The following is a 16,281-nucleotide window of genomic DNA, read 5'->3' as shown; positions in this document are numbered from 1 at the left end:
TTGATTTGAATAGACTGAGAGTTGGCTCTGAGTACTGCTGTGCTCTTTACAATTTCTGTAAATTCCATCTTCTAGAGGCAGGGTTCCTTTTTAAAATGATAAACATTATAAAGTTGTCTGCAGACTTGTTAAAAATAAAGGGAAAAGTTTGAAAACACACTTCCATGAACAAAATCAAGGGGAAAAAAGACATAAGAAATAGAAATAACATTTTAACATTAAGTTTCACTCATTGTAATAATAAAAACTACAGTTTTGGGTTTGGAACATTTGTTTATTTGTTTGTTGGGTGGTGAGGTGGGGTTTGCAGGCCGGGGTTTTTTGATGTTTTTAACTCTAAGCAGTACTCTAAGCAACTGAGCTAATTGTGGTGTTTTTTGGCTGATCTTTCCTTTCCAAAAAGTGCCAGCAACTCTTGAAATAAAGTCATGTGAGAAACACTGCCATACACAGAAGAAGACTGAAGTTCCTTTCTCATTTATGCTTGTCTTCTGATGAAATTATCCAGTGTTCTTAAGCTGTTTTCTCACACCTTACCCTATCAGCAGCATGGAAATGCTGTCTGTAAGCTTTTACGTAACACTGCTTACACTTCTGCTTCTTTTGTGTCCTGCTCTGATGAAGCATTCAAGAACCTCTGTAGCATTAAGCACAAATAGGTAATTGATTTCAGAAAATACACATTTGTTCAGAACCTTGGTTACAAACCCATTTTTTTCCTTTCTAGCCCTGGTTCTTTAGACAAATCAGACGTGACTTTGGTTAAGGTTTTTCTCACTAGCAGTTGCCACATGTGTGTCATATTGATGACCTGTAAGAATGATGAAAAATTGCATGGGAAATTTGTGGGTAAAGGAAACTAAGGAAAGTTCACATGTATTTCATGCCTCATTACCATAATCCCTACTTGTCTTCTACCATGTGTCCCTCTGGATCTGTGCCCACCTCCCTCTTCCTATTTGCATAATTTCATTCTTAATGATTTGCCACCATAGTCTCAAATTCATTAGGTGACTTGCCTTCCCTGTCTGATTTGGCAGACAATTTCATGTATTGATTTTATATATTCTTTTGGAGGATAAACACCTCTTAATACCTGCTCTACAGCAATGCTGTACTGGATGAAACCTATAGAAAACCTCTTAGCAACTTTATCTAATCAAAGCAAATAACAATTAAATGGATCTCCAAGTACATCCTTGCTGTTTACATGTGTGTTCATGTACATGCTTGCACACATAAACCTGTATTTAAACTTTCATAAATAAAATTGGTTTAATGATCTTTACTGTGGGCAGATGTTTCCAAGTATCTGACTCTTCAGACTCCTATGTTGTATCAGTGTCTCATGTCAGGCTGAGATTTTTTTCCTGCCCTTTCCACTAAAATCATTGAAATATATTCAGTCAGTCTTTCACATCAGAGGTGTAAATGGATTTCTTGAAAGTTTTTCTGCAGATAGCAAACGGCAGTCACTTTACAACTTTGACTCCATTGTGGGCAGCAGTTGGGAAGCCTAACACTCCACCCGAACTTTGAAGATGCTAAAACTGTTTAATGACCTTGCATTCTCAAGGGCAGATGCTCAGCTTTTGCGGGAAGTGCTAATCTACAATTTGTTTATCTCCATACACTATGTATTTGACAGCACTTGCCTGGAAAGCAAGGCAGGGAAAAGCATAGTTCCATTTTCCTCTCTGATGGTCTCAGTGTCCAATGGACTTACAATGTTCATCTTTATTTTAATTTTTAGCTTCCTTTGTGCTTCTCAGCCAGTTGCAATCTTAGAAAGCAGCTACAGTGCCAGTGTCAGAATATTTTCATTTTGTGAAGCCTCTGATGTAGAGTGAGCTGGGCTCTGGAGTAACTGTTTTCTTCTACATTTTCTTTATTCTTAGCGAATCAGACTTTGGGCTTTACCTTCAAAATATTGTCTCCTGTATTTTCTGTCAGTAGGCTTTATATTCGAAGTGCTCTATTTATTATTCTTTAGTGGATATGAATTGAGATGCATCACATAATGCTCATGAGCACGTTGAGGAGCATGTTCCTAATGAAGAGATGATGTGTCAAAGCAAGGTGCTGTGTGCAGGGAAAGGTAATGCCTTTTGTTAGACACATACACCGTGGCTGGGTAAGCCCTTCTTCATATGTGGCACAGGAACCAGAAGAGAAGGGCTTCAGCTCATAAAAGCACATCAGTGTTTTCAGGTTAACCTATAGATAGGTTTTACATCCCCAAAGTCTGTTCTTTAGCAGTTCCATCAGTTGGCTGGGTAACAGAGGTTCCCTCCCTGAATAAACTGTGCTTTGCTTGCCCCTGTAAACCATCAGCCACCACTGCACTACTACTACTTGACTACTACTACTACTTTGACTACTTTGGTTTTAATGTAAACCCTGTGGTTTTCCAAACTGGCCCTCCCTATCAACATAAAATATTAGCATCAAATTACTCAGATTCAGCAACAGCATCTATTTTTTAATATGAACTTTTCTGTTCAGTCAGGTAATTGTTTAGCATCCCAGGGAATTGTGTGTGTGTTGCAAATAGAAAAGTTCAACCTTGTAAATCCTTTCTGTGGTGAGGCAACAGGAAACCCACTTCTGATTATTAAGATCATTGGGTTTAACAGCAAAATTTAATAACAAATTGCTAAAATTGACCTTTTGAATGCTAGAGTTGCCGCATGCTCATTCAGGAATCTCTTTGTCATGTATAGGAGGATTCTCTTGCTCTCCACTTGCAGAATTACAAGAAGTGTTACTGTCACAGAGGCTCAGTTTCCTTCTGTGGCACATGCTTTGAATTAGCAGTGGCTGTTGCCCACTGTGTTAATATCAGTAAGCTTCTAAAGTAATTAAGTAGCAAATCACAGCTCCCATCCCAAGGAGGAAGGATACCATCTTGATTTATCAACAAGATAAAGAGAAAGGTTGGTTTGGTTTTTTACCTTTGCTTTTTTGTTTTTTAGTAACATAGAAAACCTCACTGAGGCATGAAGCACATAAGAAATAGCTAACGGTGCTGAATCAAGGAGTTTGTTCAGGTTCAGAGGAGAGCTGGCTGTGCTCTCAAGCTGGTCCTGTGCTCTCTTCTCCCTACACTCAGTGCTCAGTTGGAGTATGGGATGCTTTCAGATCACCTCCTGCTCCATCCATGCTCCTCCTCACCTGTGCAAAAGCCTGAAGGTGGAACTCTGCTGCAGTGGTGTTCTATCATCCCAAAATTAGAGGAGGCTAAGGGAGTACTCAGGCATTTGGTAATGTCTGGTGGTATTAGAGGTGTGCAGTGTGGCTGTTGATGGGGAAAGGGGAAGAAGAGCAAGGTCTGGCTCAGGTACTCGTAGCAGTTGTCCCTAAAAGCTGGAGTTTGGTGGCTCTGATGCAGTGACTGTGTTGTTCCTGCATTACACAGATCTTGCAGTCAGTTCTTCCTCATAGATTCTGCTGTATGCAAGTGTCAGTTCAGCCCTTGATGCCCTCTCCCTTCCTCAACTTTTGTTTCTTGCTCTCCAGCTGCTGTACTTGAACACCTATATTTCTTTATATCTGTTATCTGCATTTTGGTCTAGACCTTCTGTAAATAATGAGTAACTCCCTGAAGCAATTCTTTCTGCTTCTACTTCTCTTTTCAGTCTTTTATGATCTATCTCAATTGTGACATTTGCAAAAAGATAAATTATTATGGATAGCTGGGCTGTGGGGCAGTCAGATATGGCATGTATTATTTATTTTGAAATATATTTTTAAATTCTGTAGAGGCCTCAAGTTGCACAGCTTAACTGTTGCCTCCTTGATCCTTCCTGTCTGCTATAATTTGTGGCATTTATTTGTTGCACTTTGTTTTAGGAACACAATAGGAACTCTCTTTGGCTGATAGTCCATCTGGATCTGTGATTTTTTTGTGGACCCAGAAAGCAAATACATAACTAGTTGTTTCAAGTTTTTCTTTATATTTTCTTCCAAGAGACTGAAGTAAAGCCATGTTACTCAAGGTTAAGTGAAAAGTAAGAGACAACTTGGTTTTTTTGTTGTTCAATTATTTTTCACTTGTAGCTATATAAAACATAAAATAAGCACCCTTTTAGATAAATGTGAGCATGTTTTGGACCTTTGTCTTTTAAAAATAATTTGTGAATAGCTGGGAAGCTAGCTATTTCTGTGACCTATCTGGATGAAGAATAGTCCTGGACTAGAGAAGTTCTGAGCCACCTCTATGAATTAGCATGCATTAAATGATGGAATCATTTTATTGAGCAATAATAAAATATTGAAGTCAGATGGAAGGATGATTGGGAATTGCTGTTTGCAGCTATGAAAGTGATGCATGTCAGGTTAACTCCCAACCCAAACAACTCATTCTAAGATTTGCTTTCATGAAACTTAAAATCCTGTATTTTGTCCAATCATCAGCTTTAAACCTGTTCCTTGTCAGTGAAGACAACAAATCTTTTTGCTTGCATCTGCCTGGGGGATCTGGAAAGCTGAAGTGGTCCTGTGTGATTAAATTAGATGAAAGACTTGCCTTCTACCAGTGAGACATGAAGTCTAATCAAGTGAAATGAGTTTTGAGATCTCAGCTCATTTCCTTGGGGAATATCTGCTTACATTACACAGTCACGACACCTAATTCATCACAGTTGATGCAGCTTCTGCTCAGAAGAGGACCTGGGACTGGGTGGCATGGGACTTGATCAAGTATCTCCCTAAGGAGGAGCTGCTTAGTGAAGTTAAGATACAGCACACTGAGGGGAGAGCTTTAATATGTCTTTTTTTAAAATAAATGATCTGTATTTCTGTGTATCAGAATATATATCTGTATATTTTAGAACAGAGGGACTTAGATGCAAAAAGGTAAAAAAAAGGTATTTGCTACTGAGTTTATAAAATGATTGCTGCATAAATGTTAAAGAACATGCTCAGTGAAGAGCAAAGTTGAGCTTGTTACTTAATTTCTATGATGTTAAATGATGTTTGTGTATTTCCATGTACTAAGGTAAGAAAGTAAAGATTTTTCTGCCTCCCTGACTAACATACTGTTTTTGTTTGTTTCTTCCAGGGCATTGTTATAACTCCACTTCTGCTTTTGCTTTTTGTAAGTATCATGATATATTATATCTTTTACTGGGTAATCTTACACCTATTAGATGTTATGTTTAAGATGCAAGTTTGGATGGTTTTCATGATGCATAAATAATGAAGAAGATTTTTCTGGTCAATATTTGAAATTAGCTGCCTCCCAGGAAGGCCATCAAAATGCATCATAGTGTATGCAAACGCCACCTACACTTAATTCTAAAATGGCCAAAAGCTGTTGCTCTTACAGAAGTGTAAAATCATATGCTGTTAGTCAGGCTGGTTAAAATACAAGCACTTGCCAGGTAAGGAGATAACTCAGGAGAGCTCTTGGAGAGCTTTCACTTGTAGGAGCTGGACAGGATTGCACTGATCTGAAGTGGGCAAGAACAACTGGAAAAGCATGACTCAGATAAACAGAGCCTTGCTTTTGGGCAACTAAGCCCATGGGTATTTTTGTGGTAGAGACAAGACAGATTACTGGAGCATCACTAAATGTAATGCTGCTTCATTCCTGTTAGTTCAATTGTTACCCTTCAGTGAGGGCCTTGGATCCTTGCAGCTCGCGGTAGAGAGAAAGGGAGGAGACCAAGCTTTATCTTCATGTTTTATAAAGGCATGGATATTAGCATGCAATGGAGAGGCTTTTGCAGGTGTGTGGTGGTGTTTAGTAAATCCCTGGTCAGATAGGAAGTCTTGGTGCTTGAGGATTTGCTGGCATAACTGGTGTGGTGTGGTGCAAGCTGCTGAGGGCTGTGGCTTTGTGAAGAGCAGGGAATATAGGCTGAAGCACTTCAAGAATTTCAAGGAAGACATTAATTTTCTTTTATATTTGTCTTTCTGATGGCTTTGTATGTGTCTTGGCTTGGAAAGATAGGTGTCTGCTAAGGAAGACAGGAGCCTCCCCTGAAATGGGATCTCGGGCAAAAATATGGGAGCAGGAATAACAGTTCTTTATTAGGGAAGAAAATAAAAAGATAAAATAAACAATGCAGTAAACCAGAACAACACTGACAGAGTCAGAATACAACCTGACACCCTATTGGACAGGGTGTTGGCAGAAGTCCAGTTGAAATTGTGGCTGCAGTCCTCCTGGAGTGTCAGGTGTGGTTCTGTTGGGGCAGTGATCCTGTAGAAAGGGTGTAGTCTTCCTTTGAAGATCCAGTGGAAGAGGTAGCTGTTCCTCTGGGAAATCCAGTGGAAAAGCCATGCTGGTGTCCCAGAAACTCAAGATTGTATGCAAGTAGGAATGCTTGGCTCCTCCCTCTGGGTGGAGCATCTCACAATGGCATGCTACAACTTTTATCAGTTATGCAGTGACACTCAATAGGACATTAACAGCAGATGTCACCTGGAGAGAGGATTGGTTGTGGAAGAGATAAGGGAAACTGCTCACTTAACAGAAGACAACTGCCATGCAGATGGCAAATAGAATACATCTTGCCTTGCAATCTGGGACAGTAAGCACACTGGGAAGTGGGGGGAAGTGAGAAGTTGGTCGGAAACAATTTGTAAGTGGCATGCAAGGGATGAGCTGTTTACAGCAGGGATGCTTAAGCAACATATGGGCTATATATGAATATAGCAGTAAAAACTGGGATAAACAGTACTGGGAGAGTGGCTGTAACATCAGCTACTGCCTCAGAATAACTGTGTGGGAAGAGTTTTATTTTACTAGAACAAATTGTAATTCACTGACGTAGCTGTATTTACCCCTGGGACTATAGACTTACTGTAGGTTGAAAAAGATAACTTTCATATAAAAAAAGACAGGTGTTTTGTTATTCTTGTACTGAATATGTTGATTCAGGATCATCTGCTTTGCTGTTTTTCAGTCCTCTTCTCTCCTGTATACAGAAGCTGTTTCTTCCACAGGCATTAATTCAGAAACCTGTGCCCTTGTTTCTAAGTGAAACTTCAGCTCTTTTTACTCTTGCTCACTGGCAGCTTCCCCCATGCTCTACCTCACTGAGTTTGGTGCACTGATAAGTCAAAATGGGTGTTTTCTGCAGAAACTGAGATGTTAAGGAAAGATTTGTGTGTCTTTTCCAAGTAAGATAAAATTCTTTTCTTTGGTGTCTTTATAGGCAGATAACAAGATATTCTGCCCCATAAATTGCCCCATAAATCCCTCTTCTCAGAAGAAGTGGTAAAACTTCATGTGTGCCAGAACAGGAAGGCAAATCATGACTGTTCTTCCTGCCAGCTCTGGAAAGATTTGTATGAGAAGTGTGTAAAATTCACATTAATTGTTGGGTGGTTTGTAACATGACTTGGACTTGTTCTTCTTGAGGACGATACACACATGAATTGCTTTGTCATCAGAGTGATAAACTAGTCTGGGGACAAGGGGAATTACAAGAACTGTGGGTTTTTGTCACAGAGCCCAAAACTTGAGGACTTCTCTTGTGCTATGTAAATATTTAAAACTTCTTGAGGTCTTTGTTGAGGGTTTCACAGATGAAGAGCAGTATTTTGGTCAGCCCAGCAGCATGCTTTTCAGTTTATCCAATGATAGATATTTAGGACAGCTGAATGTGCAGAAGCGAGTTCCCAAGTCCTGTAATAGTCTCTGGTTTGGACTGCTGAATCCTTTTTTCTCTTGTGAACCCCTCTAGTTTTCCTCTGAGTTTCCTTGATGCATCTGACCTGGTGAACACATAGTGGACTCAAGCACACAATTCACATGTTTCTGGATGCTTGCTTACAACCTGCAGCTTCATCATTTCATGTGGTACTGTGGAATGAGAAACAAGGACTAGAAGAGTCCTGTTTTTTTTCTCTGAACCATTCAGCAGTTTAGTCATGCAACTTAGCCTTAATGATTAATTAATACAGGGTGGAATTTTTCAAGTTTCAAAATAAAACTTCAATTTACCTCTACAATAACTGAGCTGAGCTGCTGAATGCTATTCATAGACCTTTCAAGTCAATGTCATCAATGAATTTTAATTCCTGAATCTGGTACTCGTGAGCATTAAGTCTTCCACCGATTTGTGCTATGATAATGCTGTTTCATTAATGTTCATATTTGTTATTCTCCCTATGTACAATGCATAAAATACCTTTAGTGCTGCCAGAAATACAATATATTGTTGTCTATTAGCTTGTTTTTGTTATATAGCTTAACCTGAGGTAGCAGTTATTGTTTATATTTTGCCCTGTGTGCACGAGAAAATATAACTGTTCTGAGCTGCCTTTTTGTTAATAATTGCCCAGTAATGTAAATATAAATTGTCTAAACAACATTGATAAAGGCATGTTGAAGCTATAATAAATAATGCATTTAATACAAGTAATTTATCATCTTAAGTGAATGGTGTTGAAGAGGAAGTCAGTTGCATTTCTGCAAAGTATATTTCTGCTATGAAACTTCTAGTGTAAAGCTTACTCAATATTAACATTCTAAGAGGTTCAAATTAATTTAATGAAGCCTTAAATACTGTGCCTGTAATTACTGAACTGTATGAGGATGCTTAGCTGAAATTTATAAAGAATATCTGACTTTGTGACAGATACCTCGGATTAATGTTTTGCCCAATATGAAGCTATTGAATCTTTCTTCCCAGATATGTTAATCAGCAATATCATCATCCTCATGTTAACCCTTGTTATTAACAGTTAATATGGCATATTCCCAGCAAAGATGTTACAAATGGCCAATGTCCCATAAATTATATGTAACTGGGGCTCATATATGTGGTGAGCAGAAACAAAGCAAGTTAAGTCAGTTTCACGTTAGCATGAGGTTATGCTGTTTGATATTTCTTCACAGCATTCCGCTGTGCTTCATTAGCATTAGGAGGCTGTGTGCCAAAGCATTCAAAGAGTGAGGCTGTCCATCTCCCTCTTGTCACTTTGCACACTTAGAGAGCAACAGATCGATCATGACAATTTTTAAAGCAGAAAAATAAGTTTTGTTTTCTCCATTGTTAGTTATCAAAGTAGCAGAAGTCTTAAGTGTGTGAATCTATGTCCTTCTTTTGAAAGCCATCAAAAATATTAGTGATAAGTCAGTATTTTACATTTTTATGTACTTCATATTCTTCAGAAGCATGCCTGCAGGGCAGTTAATGTCGAATGTTACAGACCCAATACCAAAATCATGTGACTTTTTAAAGATACACTTGGCAAACCCTCTGTGTGGCTGTCAGGCATTGCTCTCCCATTAGCTCTTTTGCCAATAAAACTACCATTTGCATCAAAACAGAATCTTTCCAAGGCTTTATCAGCTTGCTCCTGTTCTTGATTTCTGAAGTTTTATTTTTATGTTGGTGTTGTAGTGGTGATGTCATAAGTACTAGAAAATTGCACTGCTGAAATAATTCAGGAGTAGACAAGTGAAGGAAATTTGGTGCAAGTAGTGCAGAGAAAAGTGAAATAAATTAAATGAGTGAAATTAGAAGCTGGTTTAAATGATGAAGAGCTTTCACTTGTATTCACAATCTTTAAATTAAAATATGGGTCCAAAAGTTGTTGATACTTCTCAGATTTTTTACCAAGTCTACTCCAATCCAATTAATTCAGATAAATCTGTTTATTGAAAGGACCTGTCAGTACTTTTTTGTTTTTAAACAGAACTTCTACACACTATGCCTTGTTTTTCTTCTCAAGCACTTGGTAAATGAGAGTTGATACCAGTCAAATGAATCGTTAAATATGCAAATATCTTAGTAGCTGGAAAGCCTTGGAAGCTGATAAAGAAGTTGCAGCTAATGGATTTCACTGGTATGTGACAAAAGGCTGATTACAGTGGGGAGGGGAAGGGAGGGGGAACAGCACAGTGCATTAGCTATTAACAGATCTACTCATTCATGTGGAAGATTTAAAGTGCATCATTATTTCTACCTGGTTATTTACCTCACTGTTTCCTTTCTTCTTTAATCATTGGGAAAATAAAATTCTCTGATATGATCCAAACTCTTCACAATTAACTAGAACTTTTCAATGACTGCTGTAAAATATTTACTTAATCATTTTATTGCTTTTTTTCACATGCACCTTTTATGGATTTGTTATTTAAATTGGAGCAAGTAACAGAGAATAATAGGGACCCTCCTTGTTCCTGACTCACACACAAAATACTGTAGATTTCTCTAGGTGCTTTCTACATGTTATGGCTCTTGAGATTTTCATCTAAGTAAAACTAGGAGAGCCTTTCAAATGCACAACCTGCTTCAACATGGGCAGAAGTTACCCACACATCTTTAATAGGATCATAGAATTGGGCTACCAGGAGAATCCCATCCTGACTCATCCAATCCATCTCTTTTCCATGCTGTGCAATTCATCTCAGAACTGAACATGATCCAACTAAAAATTAGGATTTTTGCTCTCCCTCCACCCTTGCAGTACTAGAAATTTGTGTCTCTGATGAACAGAAAACTAATTTCCATTAAGTACTGGCTAAGGATGTGTAATCCATTTGTCTTTGTTGCCAGTGTTATACATTTGAATAGCACTTCTCTGAAATTTTTCACCCTGACTCTGACTTCCTCTTTGCAAGCCTCCAGTCAGCTAGGCTAAACAAGCCATGCATTTCTAATCTTTAAATTCACAAAACAAATCCCTTAATCTGAGGTGGTTTGTGCACCTGCTCCAGTTTTAATTCCTTCTTCAGCCCAGGTAATACAAATCCTGCACAGCTGTGCAATTTGCTTCACCAAGGGCTTGTCCAGGCCTTGTGCAACATCTCCAGTATCCCATCTTGACTGATTTATTTCTTCTGGTACATCACAGTTTTCTTTTTCATGGATAAATAATATTCATGGTTCTTAACTCCCTGTATTGACTAATCTATGCCTTTCCAGCTAGTCAGGCCCTTGTTTGCAGCAGAATTTTTGGATGCTAGTCCTTAAGTCCCTGCTCTCCAAGGGTATTAATCTAATTCCCATTTAGGTGTTTCTGGTTTGTAAATTTAATCTTGTTTCTATACATTAACCCTCCAGATCATTGCACCACAGTTAAGTGGAAGAGTAGCTCTGGTGTATTTCAGATGAAGACTATCTATGGGTTTTTTTACTGCTCTATAAATGGCTTTAAAATCCACAGGTGTGTTTGGATTGGTTTGGTATTTAATGTGTCATAGGGGAGCCCAAAGGGGATTAGTCATCTGTGATCACCTTAGTAAGGGAAACCCAAAATAGACAGTCTCATTGTCCAAGCCAGGAAATCAAAAAAAAAAGTCAAGATTTTCAGCTTTTGTTTTTCCATACTTCTGAATGTGAAACTTTGATTTTTTTTTTATTTTTTTTTTTAATTTGGCAACAGGAGGGCGTATATAGACAGATAGATACTTTTTCATTTGTGCCAAATCAACTCCCACAGCCACACAAGCTGTGTGGCTAAGCATATATAGAATATATAAGCATATACAGAATATGCAAGAATTTACAAAATATACCTAGTTATTTATCAGAACCGGGGGATTTAAGTTTCATTTTTAAGAATAATAGTGAAAGATCTCTTTGTTAAAATACATGACTGCCTAAGCATCACATGCCATCTCTTTCTGAGGCAAGAGACAATTTGCAGGTTTTGACAGGTGTGATTAAAGCCTTTATTTTTAAATTTAAACATGTCCTATAGAAACTCCAATCTCAGTGATATGCCTCCCCTTCCCTTCCACCCATTCCAGGTGGATTATTTTGGTACCAGTCAATGACTCTTGGTCAGTGGCTGGTTGCTGGCATCCCTTGCACGGCTTCTGTGCCTTAGGGAGCTGTTGGAATGCTGTGCGTGTGACTGTCTGTAAGGCAGGGGGGTGGGAAGGACACCCAGGGACCTGTCAGCTCTGCTTAGATGTTATGTGGGAATGACCTCTTTCGACCTCCTGCCTGAAATCTGGAGCTGGGCACTGTGGAACTCACAGGAGCACATCAGCGCTCTTCCAACTACTCCCTGCTTCTCAGAGCCTCAGTGTCGTTGCTGCCCATGGTGGTTCCCATCACAGCATTTCCATTTCTGGGTTACTGAGGGAGATGGGGTTCTTTTTCTGCTCCACTGTAACATGCTGCAACGACTCAGTCAGGGTAAGGGCTCTGGAAGGAGTCCAAAGCAAGGGAGGGTTTTGTTCAGCTGGTAACTCTTGTTCTTTGCCCTTCATCACTAAACTGGATGCCATCCACATCTTTTCCAAAAGTGCATTGCTTTCCGTGGCCTTTCTGTAATGGGCTGGCCATCCCCAACAAGGAATGTAAAGGGATTGAGGCAGCTGGATATGGGCTGGGTGAGGGGAGCCAGAAGTGGCGATAATATAGCATTGAGTGCAAAATTTTAAGGGGGTGTCAGAGTAGCCAGACCTTTCCACCAGAATGTAGAAAACAAAAGCTTAAAAATTAATATTTCATGTAAAAGAGCAGCCCGTAGTGCCCCTCCCCATCAGTTCTGCCCTCTTTTCACCCCTTCCTCCTCTGTGCTCAACAACTGGTGAGGCTGAAGCTGGTTGATGGTGTGTAAAGAGCACAAAGACACAACCTGAGGAAGCATTAATTGCAAGAGAGCACTGGGAGAGTAAAAGCTGCCCCCAAAGGACAGCCTGCTCCAAAGTGGATGCAATGTGTGTGGCACATGTGTCACTGGTCTGTAATTTGGTGGGGCTGAGATGATGTGTTTCTTCTGAGTCCATGGCAGTGTAGGCATGGGAACACCCACTGTGATACCTGCCTGGTCAGCCAGAAAGATGAGAATGGAGTGTCTGGCTTGTGGAGACAGTCTAGGCTGGGAGATGGAATTGTCTTGTTTTTTATGCAAGGAAGTTTGGGTTTTGCTCTTTGTTTTTTTTTACCATATCCAGTTAAATATAGCCTTTTAATTAAGGATAAGCCAGCGTTTCTACCACAAACTCATAAAGAAACCCACTAAATTATTTGTTGGGTTTTTATAAAACAGGCAGTCTCTTGAGAAGAAAGGTCTAGGACTAAATTAGCGAGAATGCTGCAGGTCAGGTTTTAAGTATTGCATAGTGAAAGAATTGTTTGGGAAGGTTTGCCTGGAATTATCATTCTGCTATCTGAGTTACCCTGCTGAAATCACTCCGATTATTTAAGTAAAAAGTGTCTTTCCCTGTTCAAGAATTTTCAGGGTCTTTTCTTGAATAGTGAGTCCATTAAAGCAGAGCTGCCTTATTACTAAACCCTTAACTGAAATGCTCTTATCCAGAGTGGTGTGTAACAATCTTTTCTCAGTAACAAACTTTTAAAAATATTCCTAAATAAGCATGGACAATATGGTGGCATGAAATTTATGATTCCTTTTTCATTAAGTGGTGCATTTCATCTTCCATACATCATTCCAATCAGGTAGGGGTGGTGTTTGTTCAGCTATAAGTCAGTAGTTTGATTTTATGATGGTTTTATGCCAGTTCTTACAGTATATCTGCCATTGAAGGATGGTTCATTTTTAGGCATAAAGATTATTATAACAAGGAGGGCAGCCAAAGGTGATCAGCCATTTTAATATAATAGTAGTTTCTGTGCAATGCATATCATCTAGGTAGTTAGTTCTCACACAAAACTTTCATGACAGCTAATGGAGCACAGAACTTAACTGTGATCCAACTAAAACCTGAGTGAAATCCTGTTTATTCATTCAGACAGAATATTTGCATTCTGTAAGTGTATAGGAAGGTTTGATTGACATTATATCAAGGTTTTTGTTTCCTCAATGCTCACTCCTCTTTCTCAAAAGAAGTGTGGCAAACATATCCAAAAGATATGTTCAAAGGAACTCTGGAGCCCAGGCAATCTCTGAGAGTCCATGGGACACTCAGAGTTGTGAGCCTGATGAGTTTTCATGCTACAAATTTTGAGAAAGCCCTGGTCAAAGTATGCTGCCATTAGCTTTGGGGTCTGTAGTATTTTTGATTCTTTGTGGTTAGCCACTATGTGTTCAGAGTCTGGGTTAAAATGTCCTTATTTTCTGTGTAATTGAGAAGTTTGTGCCTTCTCTTCAGCCTATATCTTATCTTCTGTTTCTTTCTCAGGAAACAGATTTAAGGCTAAGGTAATACAAGAATTGGTAAACATAATCTAACAGATAGATTTTGATAAAAACAGCCCACTGAAATTATTATCAAACTATACAGAAGGGAAACAAAGTTTAGAAGTCTGTTTGAAGAAGTAATATCAGTACCTTTAATTCAGCACATAACAATAAGTCCAAATACAATTTGAAAAACTAAGAACCTTTTAAAATGTCAGAAGCTCCTTACAAGAATTAAAACAAGGAGATGATGAGTGGGATGATGGAGGTCTGTGCTCTCTGTAGAGAAACACTCAGAGCACCCTGTGTCCCTTGGAAATGTGGCTGCACTGCCAGACTTTGGGTATTCGTGGATGATCTGAATGCAAGCTTTTACTTCTCTCTCTTGACTCTGTGGGAAATTTAGGCTCACTTAATCCCTACCTGCAGACCAAAATTCTCAGCTGTGGTGTCATCCTCAGGTCCCCTCCCATGTGCCCACATCATTAAAGCTGGAGGTGGTGGTGACAAGATGTTGTAATTTATTAAGCAGTCAGACTGAGTCTTAGCTGATGTTGCCACTTCAGGTAGGACATAGGAAACCAGCAGATCCTGTATGTTCCTCCTGAGGCTCTCCACCCAGAGTGTATTCAGCAAGAGGCATATGAAATCTGAGACCATTTGCCTGCACCAAAAGCTCAGCTTGCCCAGAGACATCCCTCACAGCTTTGTTCACCCATTTCCCAAGTGGTGCATGTACAAATGTAAAGGTACAAAAAAACAGTGCAGTTGTAAATTTCTGCATAAATTAAAATACTTCACTATATCAGATGTCTGATTTTTCTATTCTTCAAGTTTATGAAGAATTTTATTTTATACCAAACCCATTTGTATGGCCATATGTTGATTTTTCAAGGCAGGCTTATAGAAAGTTATTAGATTGCATGATCACCTTGTCTGTCATGCAGGTAGCTTGGAAAGGAAGTGTGAAAAGTATAATTCAATCTGAGTATAATTTATGAGAATGATGTATGTAATAATGTTTTAAGAAATCTGCATCATCTAGGTGGTGCTGAAAAGATTCTGCATTCTGTTGTCATTTTGAGAATCTTTAAAGTGAAGTGCAAAATATAAAATAGAGTGGGTCTGTGAAAACCTTAATGTTGTGTCCTTTGCCTCATCATAAGCAAGTGGTTATATATGGGAACTCTGACAATGCTATTCAGTCTCAGTTTATGCATCTTAGTATGTGTTCCATTGCTGTTAGAGGTGTTAAATTACATTAAAGGAAACTTTCCAATTACCTAGCCTAAAACAAGTCCAGTTAGAATGTACAAAATATTTTCCTAAATATTCTGAAGCAGATTCCAAAAAATTCCTCTGACTGTATGTGTTCCTCTTTTCTAAATACTTCTAGCATTTACAATTATTGTTAGAGAGATCACCTATTTGAAGACCAAGACTATCAGTTCAATTGTCTTAACGAAAGACTAGTTCTATACTTCCAGCATATCTCTTTTTTTGACAGCATTTAAATAAAACGTGGATGTTTTCTTCATTATTTCATTATTTTAATTTATTTATTGAAGTAACTACACCGACTTCTGTTGCTTGATGTTTGTATAAATGGTAATGTAAGTCGAGCTAACTGTTTAGTGAGGAGGATTCACTCCCTGTCTCTTTAGACTATCATCCTACAAATGCTTATATGATTTACTTGGCATGTATGTATAGCAGGTTTTCAATTAAATGAATATTGATGGAAATATTACCCTAGGTTATACAATAATCAAAGATTGGTTTAGCTCTGTTTTGTGGAACACCAAATGCTTTATTGTGACTTAACTATTAAATATGTGTGCAGCTACTTCCAGTGCACATAATTCATAGTTTTATGTGTAAAATAAAATGCATATTAATGTGTGATATCTGTGTATGAAATTTGCAGATAGTAAGAAAAAGTGCAATGTTAATGGTATATCTTTATTTTGTAGCTTGGATCATCCTCCTCTGTGCCTTTTACATCCATATTCTCGCAGCTGTTTATGACTGTTGTAGTCCCTCTTATTATTGGACAGGTATGTCTTTTAAATATACATCTTATTTAAAAAAACAAGATAAAGAGAGCTATCTTAAAGACAGACTGGAAACCTGATAAGCTGCCACATAGGAACAGCCTCAGGATACTGAAGTCTAATATCAGGGAAAAGATGCTACAGTGCTCCCTGGAGCCACATTGAT

At 38.6% G+C, this 16,281-nt stretch overlaps 1 protein-coding gene across 12 annotated transcripts in view; it reads left to right on the top strand.

Annotated features, from left to right (window-relative positions):
* SLC10A7 (solute carrier family 10 member 7) overlaps window positions 1–16,281 on the top strand; it is a 162,752-nt gene that overhangs the window by 85,860 nt on the left and 60,611 nt on the right. For 11 of the 12 annotated variants that reach the window (XR_003960140.4, XM_072928708.1, XM_072928704.1 and 8 more), the window contains 2 exons: window positions 5,063–5,098; window positions 16,035–16,118. Coding sequence is in view for 10 of the 12 variants with exons in the window: in XM_072928708.1 (XP_072784809.1) it covers window positions 5,063–5,098; window positions 16,035–16,118 (120 nt within the window). In the remaining 2 variants the exon portion in view is untranslated. Of the gene's footprint in view, window positions 1–5,062; window positions 5,099–16,034; window positions 16,119–16,281 lie in introns of those variants that run through there. The other variant, XR_012055763.1, reaches the window with a different exon arrangement.

This window comes from Taeniopygia guttata, chromosome 4 (assembly GCF_048771995.1).
Source record: "Taeniopygia guttata chromosome 4, bTaeGut7.mat, whole genome shotgun sequence".
In the NCBI taxonomy this organism is placed as follows: Eukaryota; Metazoa; Chordata; class Aves; order Passeriformes; family Estrildidae; genus Taeniopygia; species Taeniopygia guttata.
The sequence above is the reverse complement of the archived record's forward strand: the minus strand, read 5'-3'. Positions and strand labels throughout refer to the sequence as shown.